This window comes from Pongo pygmaeus, chromosome 1 (assembly GCF_028885625.2).
Source record: "Pongo pygmaeus isolate AG05252 chromosome 1, NHGRI_mPonPyg2-v2.0_pri, whole genome shotgun sequence".
NCBI lineage: Eukaryota > Metazoa > Chordata > Mammalia > Primates > Hominidae > Pongo > Pongo pygmaeus.
In genome coordinates this window covers 87,078,419-87,090,620 of record NC_072373.2, presented here as the reverse complement: position 1 = coordinate 87,090,620, position 12,202 = coordinate 87,078,419, and the positions used below count along the sequence as shown (strand labels likewise).

Sequence of the window (12,202 nt, the reverse complement as noted above, 5' to 3'; positions counted from 1 at the left end):
CATATGGTTTTCTGAGCTCTAACACTGCAATCATGCTAAACTCCTCTATGGTCTTCAAACATTCCACTTGCTTTTATTCTTTATGGTTGTGATGGCATAGAGGTCAATAGCAAAGACCCTGGAGTCCCACTGTCTGAGCTGGCATCGCATTACTACCACTTAATCAATGTGTAAGCTCAGGTAAGTACTTAAGTCCTCTATGCTTCATCTGTAAAATGAGAATAATTGAAGAACATTCTCCCAGGATGGATCATGAGGAATAAGTGAATTAACTGGCATAAAGTGCTTAAACCAGTGCCTTGCTCAGTTAGTGACCGATAAAATCATCTGTTATTACTGTGCCCACTATTGTAATACTTTTCTCTTCTTTGTACAACGACTACATCTCTATTTATCATTTTAGGGTCTCCTTGTGAAAAACCACTCCAGATACAAAAGATTGAGTTTAGTCTCTATTCTCTGTGCTTTCCTGGAGTTTTGTAAAGTAAATCTTTACTTGACATCATGGATAGGTTCTTGGAAACTACAACTTCAAGTGAAAGGACATAACTAAACCAATTTTTTTTCTCATCAACGTTACAATGAAATGGCATTGATGAAATGATGGCATTCAAGGACCTGCTGTACATTGTTTCACTTAAAGTCGCAGTTTCCAATAATCTATTGATGACATTGAGGACTTACTATATAATAATAAATATATATATAATCAACGAAACAGGAATCAAACTGCTAACCCTGCTAACTGGTCTCCCTGCTTCCACACTCTGCCCACTCATCTCAGTCTTTCTTTCACAAGAGTCAGAATGATCAGATGAGGCCCCTCCTCTGCTTCTGTTTCTTCCGTGGATTTCCACTGCACTCTGATAAAGTCCAGCCTCTTGACCACAGCCTACAAATCCTTGCACGATCTATTGTTTACCTTTCCATCTCCTTTTATGCTACTTTCATCTTGTTCTCAATTATCTAGCTATGCTGGCCCCTTCTTGTTCTTTCCCATTTTTTTTTTAATTTTTAAAATTTGTGTATATTTATGGGTTATAAGTGAAATCTTTTTAGATGCATAGGTTGTATAGTGGTAAAATCAGGGCTTTTAGGGTATTCATCATCTGAATGATGTACATTGTACCCCTTAAGTAATTTCTCACCATCCACTGACTTCTTGCCCCCTCATCCTTCTGAGGCTCCATTGTCCATCATTCCACACTCTACATCTATGTGTACACATTATTTAGCTCCTAATTATAAGTGATAACATGCAACATTTGTCTTTCTGTGTCTGACTTGTTTTACTTATGATAATGACCCCCAGTTCTATCTAGTTTGCTGCAAAAGGCATGATTTCATTCTTTCCCAATTTAGATAAAGAACACTCGCACTTGCTCTTACTTCTATTTGGAATACTAATTCCTAGGCTTCTTGCATTGCTTTCTCCTTCTCACCCATCAAATCTCATTTTAGATACCACCTCCTCAAAGAGGCCTTTCCTGACCACCTTGGCTAAATTAGCCCTTCACCATCTGATTACTCTCTAGCACATCACCTGCCCATTTTATTCATGGTACGGGTCAAAATCTGGAATCACCTGATTTGTTTCTTTTCTGACTCCTTCCACTGAGATGAAAACTCTAGTAGAGTGGAGATTTTGTCTGCTTGTATCAGGTACTGCTTCAAACAGCACCTGTTACAGAGTAGGTGGTCAAAAGATATTCTTAAACAAATGAATAAATAAAAAGTAGATCTTTTGAGAGTAAAGCTCTTCCACACTACCAGAGTCATTCAGGAATGACAAATCATAGAATAACAGAATTTGATGCTTTGTGCATATCAGAGAAAGAAGGTGGAAGGTTGTCAAGGTATCATGATGTACCAGTCCTCGCCTCCTCAAACACAATCTGCAAGTCCCACAGTGAAAAAGTAAGTTAACTCATGTGAAGCGTTTTACAAACACTTTTTAAAAAGTCTTAAAACTTCTAAGAAAGCAAGATTTAATAGTCAAAGAAGTGAGTAAACATGAAATGCCTGAACAGAATAATGAGCTAAGCACAAAGTTAGAGACCCAGTTTTAATAGGGAACGAGAACATTGAGGTCTGCAGCAGCTCCTGCTTTCAAGGAGCAAGAACAAATTGGGCAAGTGAACACTCCTTGAATAAAATGTGTAAAATTAATTTTGGGTTATGTTCTATACTGTGTATAATAGAATGATAAAAATTATTTGACTAGCACTTTGTAGTTTAGAAATATCTCTATTTACACAGTTTACCTCATTTGATAAGACTGTTGAGTGATAGGATAGCATGGTGGACAATCCACATAACTGAATATCGAGACACCTGTATCTGGACCCACCTCTGTTAGTAAGAAGCTGTAACCTCAGCAAGTCACTTTCTCTTTCTGGGTCTCTATTTCCTTTTTGGTGAAATGAGAGTGTTAGGCTAGATTGCCTTTGAAGTCCCATTTTGTCTTTAAAGTCCCATCTATTGCAGTGATTTATATTTAACTCATGACAAATCAGGCTTCTGTTATTCTAAGTGCAAGACATAAAGCTTTTATTGTGGAATTTCAGGCATCAGTAAATCTTTTTGGGTACTCACTTATGTTCCTAAAATCAATCTATTTGAGTGATCACTCTTTTAATTGCCCAGGTAAACATAGAAGGCCATGGTCTTTCTTTGAGTGACCTTCTTTCCCTTTTAATTAGTCTGACCTCTTTAATGTCAGTTCTGACTGATTCATTTCCCTGGTCCATCTTCTTTGGTCTGAGGGCCTCCCTAATTTCACATTGCACTGCAGTTCCTTCCACACCACCATCAAGGATGGCTGTCAACATTCATTTGTTCTATGTTATAATTCAAGGAAAAGTTGCCCAGTAGCTAATCTAATAAATGCCCTCTTATGGGCAGCTAGAGACTTTTTCCTATAATTTAAATGCATCTTCTGTAGATTATGGTCCCTCCACCATTTTACATTTGTCTGCTGTCTCCTTGCTCTGCTAGTCATGGAACGTGTTGGTAGTGGGGGCAGTGTGGGATGTTCAAGGGCACGTATTGGGTAGGGCCACATATGGGCATTGCTTTGTGCCATTCTTTCTATATTTTTGGTATTTTGCACCTCACTGGAACCGAACTATTTTTCATCTCTTCCACCTAAACTATTTGATGCCTCTGTTTCTTATATATAAAGTATAGCTCACTGTAGCCTATGATCAGGAACCTATCTGCTTTCAAAATGAAAGCTGTTTTGGTCAGATCTAGCAATTAATTCCCTTCTTCCACTTACAGCTTTCCTCTGTAACTCTGGTGTAGGTATTTGGTATATGGCTATAAGATGTGAAACACCTGAATGATTCTGTCCATGCAGGCATTTCAGTTCATGATATTGTATGTAAAACATGCTGATTGTCCAGGTGTTCAGAAACACCTATAGGGCTTAATATTCTTACAATTAGTTTGAAGGCTGGCGATACGCAAAGCAAACTACATATTTTTCTGCCTGCTCTCTCTCTTTCTCTTTACATCTCTCTTTCTTTATCTTTTGAAATATCAGATTGGAGACTTAGAATTACATAAGACATAAACTCATTTGATATAAGAACTGCTGTGTGTATTTGCTCATCTACTCCCTCCTTTGGTCCTCGAGCTGCCGGTTTAGACTTTTTACAGGACGCAGGCATGTAAAGGAGAAACTGTCAGTGCTAGGCTGAATTCTGTTGTTACCAAGATTTCTAGAAAAGTATTCCTCAGTCAGGTTGATTACAGATATAGCAAATCTATTTTTCCTAGGGTAGTTTCTGTATGCTGCCGGGCTTATAACTGTCTGTCATCCAGCTATTTCTCTCCACCTTCTTGTTTGCATAACAACCAAGGCAACTTCCGCAAATCACTGCGTGGAGACAATGATCCTGCCAGCTCCCTTTTGGAAATCGTGAGGATCAGATCTTGGACCATGTATAATATGATGCTTCTAATCCAAAAGAGGAAGGGCATTGGGAGTCAGCTCCTAAGTAAGCTCCAGAATTCCTGCTGGTACTTTTCCTTCCAGGAAGCAACTTCCTTGGTATCTTTTTTTTTTACAGACATATGAATAAAAACTATATTTTGCAGCATTGTACACTTTTTTTCCTTTTCTGGAAATTCTAAACCTCTGACATTGGTAGAGACATTGAGTACATTTTTTCCCATATCCCTACTTTTCAGAGGGATTTTTTCTGCTCGTTCACTTAACATTGCTGATGCGTCAATCTTTTCTTCCTCATCTCTTTCAGGGGCTGGAGAGGCAGAGGGAGCCAGAGGAGCTGGTACTGCAGAGCTGTTGTCTGATTGGCTGGACAGTCGTAGCTGGGCTATAAAAGAGACCCCTACAGGCTTAGGAGGAAGACGCTCAGAGGATTCTGACAATATCTTTACCGGAGAAGAGGCAAAGTACGCTCAAAGCCGAAGCCACAGCTCCTCCTGCCGCATTTCTTTCCTGCTTGCAAATTCCAAGCTGTTAAATAAGATGTGCAAAGGGCTTGCAGGTCTGCCGGCTTCTTGCTTGAGGAGGTAAGATTGCTTTCAGCCATTAACCATATTAAACTTTTGGCTAGACTTTCTCAGTTATTTACATGTTGTACTTATTAACCTAGTTCTGTGCAATTAGAAACAGTGTGGTCAGGAGAGCACGACTTTCTAACTTTCCTCCAAGACTAGCTAGATATTGTGACTTAAGACATGTGCTCCCCGAATTTCAGTCCTTATGTGTTGTTTTATGTGACCTCAGTTTTGAGAACTGTTCTGTTCTTTAAGCCAGGTCTAAGAAAGCTAGTTTTAATTAAGAAGCGAGATGAGGTTTGAGGCTATGTACAGTGATCTGTAATATCTCCATCTGTGATTACTACTGTTATTTGAGCATCTGTGGAGTACATAGAAGCCTGGCTCTGGGCTTTCTGATTGTATGCTACATCTTGTTTCAGGAAAGGTACCCCAGAATGAGGTTTGGCTCCATCATCAGAAAGGCACTATGCTTTCTGTGTGGTGGTGCAGTATCTTTCACTCTCTATGTTCTTATAAGCAAATGTTACAATGAGATATGAGTTTCAAAGCCAGATCTTCCTTATCTCTCTGCCCCATCTCTAGTTCTTGAAGTGCCTCATATGAGTTTGGTTGAGAAATATTGACCATTACAAATCAGTTAATAGTTTTGTAGAAGATCTCATCTTAAAGACATTGTTTTGTTAATATACTCTCTTGATTTTTTTAAACGACCTTACAGACATACAACTATTCATTTGTGTTTGGTTTGTTCAAAAAAGTATAAAGAAATGCATTCAGAGAATGATCATATATTAGCCAGTTGAAAATTAAACACAAAATGAGTGCATATTACATTACTTAATCTTGCAGTTAAAGGTAAAAAGTCAATCTAAAGGTATACTACCTGCTTTCTTATTGCTCTGAAAATAGAAATTACCACAAATTTTATTTTGGAAATAATCTCAGAAAACATAATTTTTTTATGTACTATTAAAACATTTACTTTTCAAATATTCTGTCATTCGGGAGTATGGAAGTATCGATGGCTTCTTTAAAATGAAGCAGGAGGGTCTGGCAGAGAGTATCTATGAAATAAGTTCCTCTGACCCTCACGCTTAATTTTCTGAATGGAGTGGAGCAAATTACTTCAAGCTTCACATATGAAATGAACCGTACAAAAATACAAGAGTGTCAGGAGAAAGTTATGCTCTGGTAAATATTTTGCAAAACAGATAAAAGATAATACTAGAGCTCTGTCCTCAAAGAGTTAAGCAGCTAATCTAAGGAGGTAAACTCTATGTCAGCAGGATGAACTGCTCTTCCGTTTCCTCATCAGTAAATTGCAAATCATCTAGTCCAACATCTTTACCACCAGTGCCTGAGGCTCCAGAGGAGCCATTGCCTGCTCAAGGTCACATAGGTGGTGGGTGAGTTAGGACCAAATCTAGAATTCCTGACTCCAATAACTTATGAAGTCATTTTGTTTTTTATTTTTATGGTTTTATTATAAGAATACTTGCTAAGCACACTTACCCCCTGCATTGATCAATAACTCTAGGATCTCAGGTGGATCCAGCACATAGAAATATGAATTCGTTTCTATTTGGACTTCATGATATACTTACATTATCACCTTGGAATCATCCTAACATTTAGGATTATATCTTGTTATAATCAAAAAGGATGTTGCATCCCCCTGAACAGTCATCAGTCAGGGAAGCAGAGGAGGGAAAGTAATCTTGCGAGGAAGAGAAAATACTATTTAAGGGGCAGTCAGAGAACATAATGGAATTCAAACTTTCTGGGAAAACCTACATACATAAATGTATTAGTGGTCATCCTAAATGTCTTTATATCTTTGAGGCTTTATTTTCCCCACTCCAAATAGACACATTTAGTTATTTATTTCTTTTAAAATGGTATTTCTCTTTTTAAATTATTTCTTGACTTTTTTAATAAAAAGAGATGCAAGCAAGAGGATATTTAATAAAAAGTAAGATAGTTGAGCTTAAGGCTTATTAAAAGACCCCATTTTTCTAGTTAGTCAGGAGCCCTAATATGCCCTGGCTGCCTATTAAATGGTGGCAATAAACTGGAAGCTCAGTGATGACTCTAGCCTGCTTCTCCTAATAGCTGTTAAGCCTCAAATGCCCTTTAGAGTGTGTATGTCCTTTAAAGTAGCTATTAAGAAGGAAAGCAGCAGCAGCAGATATTGTCTAGATAGAAGCCCCAAGGAGCTGAGGTTTCAGCTTGGGCATTTGTTTTCGCCATCCCATGTTCCATTTCCCTCTGCTGGAGCTGCACACCTCAGTGTATTCTCCCTCTATACCTCATAGCAGGAACTGCTTGGCCCCGCCACATACATGGCTGGAACTGAATAGACTTACTTTCCCGAGGTGCTTCTACAGTTCCCTCTGCCAGCAGGGGAACAGATGGAAATAGCAATCACCTGCCAGAAGGTGGCGTGCAGCAAGGATGTGCATCTTTTGCCGCTACTGCTTTCTGATTCCTAAAAATTACTCAGAGATCACTCATGTTTTCAGTGATTCAGGTTCTGTTGAAGATGCCAAAGGTATTCGGTTGGTCAAAATGACGGACATATAAAGGCTTCTGAGGTTTCTGAGGTAAACTGAAGGGTCAGAATTCCAGTTGTGGATGAAGGAACTAGTGTTATGACTCTGCCTCAAGGTTTTGTAGCAAGTCATAGGGAACCAAAAGAGGAATCTTGTTTTCCTCAGAGGTCATGCCCACTCCAACTCCTATTCCCTAAATAAACTGTCTCTGAGCCATAGACTAGTAATGGACTCTTCAAGCTCTACCATTAGGTATCTTTTAAAGAAAGCTTGTTATTACTATTTATTCATTTTTTTCTCTTCTGTGCAGTGCAAAAGATATGAAACATCGGCTAGGTTTCCTGCTGCAAAAATCTGATTCCTGTGAACACAATTCTTCCCACAACAAGAAGGACAAAGTGATTATCTGCCAGAGGTAAGAGAAAAGGCCTTCGTGAAGATCTACTGAGTATTAACTATCTGACGATAGGGATGTTCTGTGAGAAGGAAGTTGTGCTCCTAGTTAAGCCAGATTTGGATCAAGATAGCCTCCATTTTCATGGAGATCATAACTACATTTGAAATTTCTATACATTTAGTGAAAAACTGCCCTCATCAATAACATATTTTGTCATAACGATGGAAAATAAAATCTTTGCCTTTATTTAGGATCTTAGATTTCTTACCCCAATTTTTTTTTACCATGGCATTCCAATTTTTCTGTTTCTCTCTATTTTTTCTAGAGTGAGCCAAGAGGAAGTCAAGAAATGGGCTGAATCACTGGAAAACCTGATTAGTCATGAATGTAAGTCTGACAGCAACCTGGGATGAGGTACTCTGGATAAGACAAGTTATATTATGCTGGTCTAATAGAAACTGCAGCAAGGCCTGGCTTCTTTCTGATGTTCAGACTCAGGAGACTCTTTAGGTCTTAAATTCAGTCTGTTTAAAATTTTAATATGCCCTAGAGCTTTGTGATATACAATGAAAAGTTTATGCAGGAACCGTGTGGAAAACCATCTCTCTCATTACAAGGAAAAGGGGAAGAGAGAAAAAAATGATAAATATCAATACCTTCTTGCAAAATCAATCTCAGTTTCTCTTTCCCAAATTGACCTTGGTAATTGATAGCTGCATAGGCATTTCAGAAACAAAATACTTTCTTGAAAGAGGCTTCCAACTTGAGTAAGAATCATTAGGTAGAACTGGGATCCACTGGATATCAAACACAGATTAGGGTTACCTGACTCCAAGTGACTTGAAAAAAGTGGGGGAAAAAGGGATTACTTGAACCCATGCTTTATCCCCCAAGTGCCTCAACTTTATGTGAAATATCATATCCAAGAGGCCAGCCAGTGTGATGACAACTGTGGTCCTTTCTCCTGTATTATAGGTGGGCTGGCAGCTTTCAAAGCTTTCTTGAAGTCTGAATATAGTGAGGAGAATATTGACTTCTGGATCAGCTGTGAAGAGTACAAGAAAATCAAATCACCATCTAAACTAAGTCCCAAGGCCAAAAAGATCTATAATGAATTCATCTCAGTCCAGGCATCCAAAGAGGTAGGTTTTTTATGGATACATAAAAATTGTACATATTTATGGAGTATGTGTGATATTTTGATACATGCATACAATGTGTTAACGATCAAATCAGGGCAATTGCTATATACATACCTCAAACATTTATTATTTCTATGTGTTGAGAACATTCCAAATCTCCTCTTCTAGCTACTTTAAAATATACAATAAACTATTGATAACTATATTACCCTAATGTGCTATCAAACACTAGAACCTATTCCCTCTACCCAACTTTCTATCTATTCCTTCTACCCATTAGCCAACCTGACCAAAAAGGTAAGCTTTTATGGCAGAGAACTCTCTGGATCTTAATGAAGGTTCCTAGAATAGTGGAGCTGACTATCATAATCTTGACAACCCAAAATAAATCAGTTTTTAAAAAAATCTCTTATCCATGTGGCTTACCATAACCTCCCTTCATGAATTTTTCTGATGAATCTCCCCAATTTGTTAGACAGAACAGAAGATCTTGCCCTGCTCACTCTAAAGCAGAAAGGTTCATTCTGAACCTTTCATACTCTCTCACATGTGCCAAGGAAGAGCCTAATGTCGCTTTTGTTTTTTGCTTCTGAAATACAGAGGGTGCACTGCCACTCACAAATCACTACAAAGCATACAGGCTTGCATCCTCAACAGGGATATAGGTCTAATGAAGCCTTGGCCTTTGCCCCTCAGGTGAACCTGGATTCTTGCACCAGGGAAGAGACAAGCCGGAACATGCTAGAGCCTACAATAACCTGCTTTGATGAGGCCCAGAAGAAGATTTTCAACCTGATGGAGAAGGATTCCTACCGCCGCTTCCTCAAGTCTCGATTCTATCTTGATTTGGTCAACCCTTCCAGCTGTGGGGCAGAAAAGCAGAAAGGAGCCAAGAGTTCAGCAGACTGTGCTTCCCTGGTCCCTCAGTGTGCCTAATTCTCACCTGAAGGCAGAGGGATGAAATGCCAAGACTCTATGCTCTGGAAAACCTGAGGCCAAATATTGATCTGTATTAAGCTCCAGTGCTTTATCCACATTGTAGCCTAATATTCATGCTGCCTGCCATGTGTGAGTCACTTCTACGCATAAACTAGATATAGCTTTTGGTGTTTGAGTGTTCATCAGGGTGGGACCCCATTCCAGTCCAATTTTCCTAAGTTTCTTTGAGGGTTCCATGGGAGCAAATATCTAAATAATGGCCTGGTAGGTCTGGATTTTCAAAGATTGTTGGCAGTTTCCTCCTCCCAACAGTTTTGCCTTGGGATGGTTGGTTAGTGCATGTCACATGACATCCACACGCACATGTATTCTGTTGGCCAGCACGTTCTCCAGACTCTAGATGTTTAGATGAGGTTGATCTATGATATGTGCTTGTGTGTATGTCTATGTATATATATTATATATACATTATACACACATATACATTATTTCTGTATATAGATGTCTGTGTATACATATGTATGTGTGAGTGTATGTATACACACACACACACACACACACATTTGCAAGAGTGATGGGAAAGACCCTAGGTGCTCATAAGTCGAGTATGTGTATGTACTTACATGCGTGTTTTGATCTCTGTTCTTTCATACTACATTTGAACAGGGCAAAATGAACTAACTGCCATGTAGGTTAAGAAAGAAATGCTAACCTGTGGAAAGTTGGTTTTGTAAACTTCCATGGATCTTGCTGGAGAAGCATCCAAGGAACTTCACGCTTGATTTGACCACTGACAGCCTCCACCTTGAGCACTATTCTAAGGAGCAAATACCTTAGCTCCCTTGAGCTGGTTTTCACTGATGGCACTTTTGAGCTCCTAAGCTGCCAGCCTTCCCTTCTTTTCCTGGGTGCTCAGGGCATGCTTATTAGCAGCTGGGTTGGTATGGAGTTGGCAGACAGGATGTTCAACTGAATGAAGAAATGCAGCTAAGGCCTTGCCAGCAACACCTGCCATAAGTTACTGGCTGAGTGAGGGCATAGAAGTTAAAGGTTACTGTTTTTATCCTCTATCCTTTTTTCCTCTCCTGATCAAGGTGCTCTTCTCATTTTTTCCTTGAGAACCTTAGCCATCAGATGAGGCTCCTTAGTTTAATGTGGTTGGTTGTTTTTTCTTTGTAATGGCTCTGGGCTATATGCCTATATTTATAAACCAGCAGCAGGGGAAAGATTATATTTTATAAGAGGGAAACAAATTTTCACAATTTGAAAAGCCCACATAAGTTTTCTCTTTTAAGGTAGAATCTTGTTAATTTCATTCCAAACATCAGGGCTAACAGAGACTGGAGGCATTTCTTTTTAGGCTCTGAGACTAAATGAGAGGAAAAGAAAACAAAAAAAAAAGTTTGTGTAACCAATTGTGAGAATTACCACTTGAAACTTTTCAAGGCACTTGAAATACTTGAAAACTTCTCATTTATGTTATTTATGATGTTATTTTGTACGTGTTATTATTATTATATTGTTTTATAAATGGAGGTACAGGATATCACCTGAATTATTAATGAATGCCCAGGAAGTAATTTTCTTCTCATTCTTCTAAAACTACTGCCTTTTAAAGTGCACACACACGCGTCCACATACACTGCATTCGTTGCTCCAGTATAAATTACATGCATGAGCACCTTTCTGGCTTTTAAGCCAATATAATGGGCTGCAAAATGAAGACACCAGAGTGTATGCATACAAATCTCACTGTATTAAAGATGCAGGTTTTCTAATTGTACCCTTCTTGTCTCTCCGGCAATCTTGCCCTTAATATCCCTGGAGTTCCTCATCAGTGTCATTTTCTGTTATACACAGTTCCACGATTTTGTCTCTAGTTGACTTCAAATGTGTAACTTTATTGGTCTTGCCCTATTATAATTGTCATGACTTTCAGATTGTATCCGAACTCACAGACTGCTGTCTTACTAATAGGTCTGGAAGGTCATTCTGAATGAGAAGTAAATTATTTTATGTAATACATTTTTGAGTGTGTTTTTCAGTTGTATTTCCCTGTTATTTCACCACCATTTCCAATGGTGAGCTTGCCTGCTCATGCTCCCTGGACAGAATACTCCTTCCTTTTGCATGCCTGTTTCTATCATGTACTTGATAGGCCTCAAAGCTGATGCTTCCAGTGAAACACACGCATCTTAATAATAAGGGTAAATAAACGCTCCATACAAAACTATTTGCTTGGAAACACATTAATGATCCAGAGACATGCTATGAGAAACATCAGGGTGTAGGGTGACTTTAGAAAAATATTCATACTGAGTCTTTAATCCCTCTTGTGCCAGTGAACTCTGGGAAAGAAAGCACAAAATGAATATTGTTTATTCTTTACTTCATGCCACTGCTCTGCTTGGCTCTACTCATAGAACCAAGGCAATCTTAGCTTCAGAGACTGCTAAACAGATTAAGCGATTTGCTTGCAGATTCTCAATCAGTTTTCAAGGGATAGAGCTCACCTTCCAGAGCCATTCTTTTATTTCCAGTTATCTGCCTGTTTGAGAGATGGTAGAGCAGTGGGACATTGAGAGAGTTGAAAGGAGCTATAGATTCTTACCCAAACTTCGAAATCCTTCCCTCCCTTT

General features: G+C 38.8%; 1 protein-coding gene across 1 annotated transcript; it reads left to right on the top strand.

The window, feature by feature from the left end:
- Positions 1-3,865: 3,865 nt before the first annotated feature.
- Positions 3,866-11,588, top strand: RGS4 (regulator of G protein signaling 4). Its single transcript, XM_054478160.2, has 6 exons — positions 3,866-4,004; positions 4,266-4,542; positions 7,396-7,500; positions 7,808-7,869; positions 8,458-8,624; positions 9,321-11,588. The coding sequence occupies exons 1-6, from the start codon at positions 3,947-3,949 to the stop codon at positions 9,558-9,560; spliced, it is 909 nt and encodes a 302-aa protein (XP_054334135.1). The 5' UTR covers positions 3,866-3,946; the 3' UTR covers positions 9,561-11,588.
- Positions 11,589-12,202: the final 614 nt, after the last annotated feature.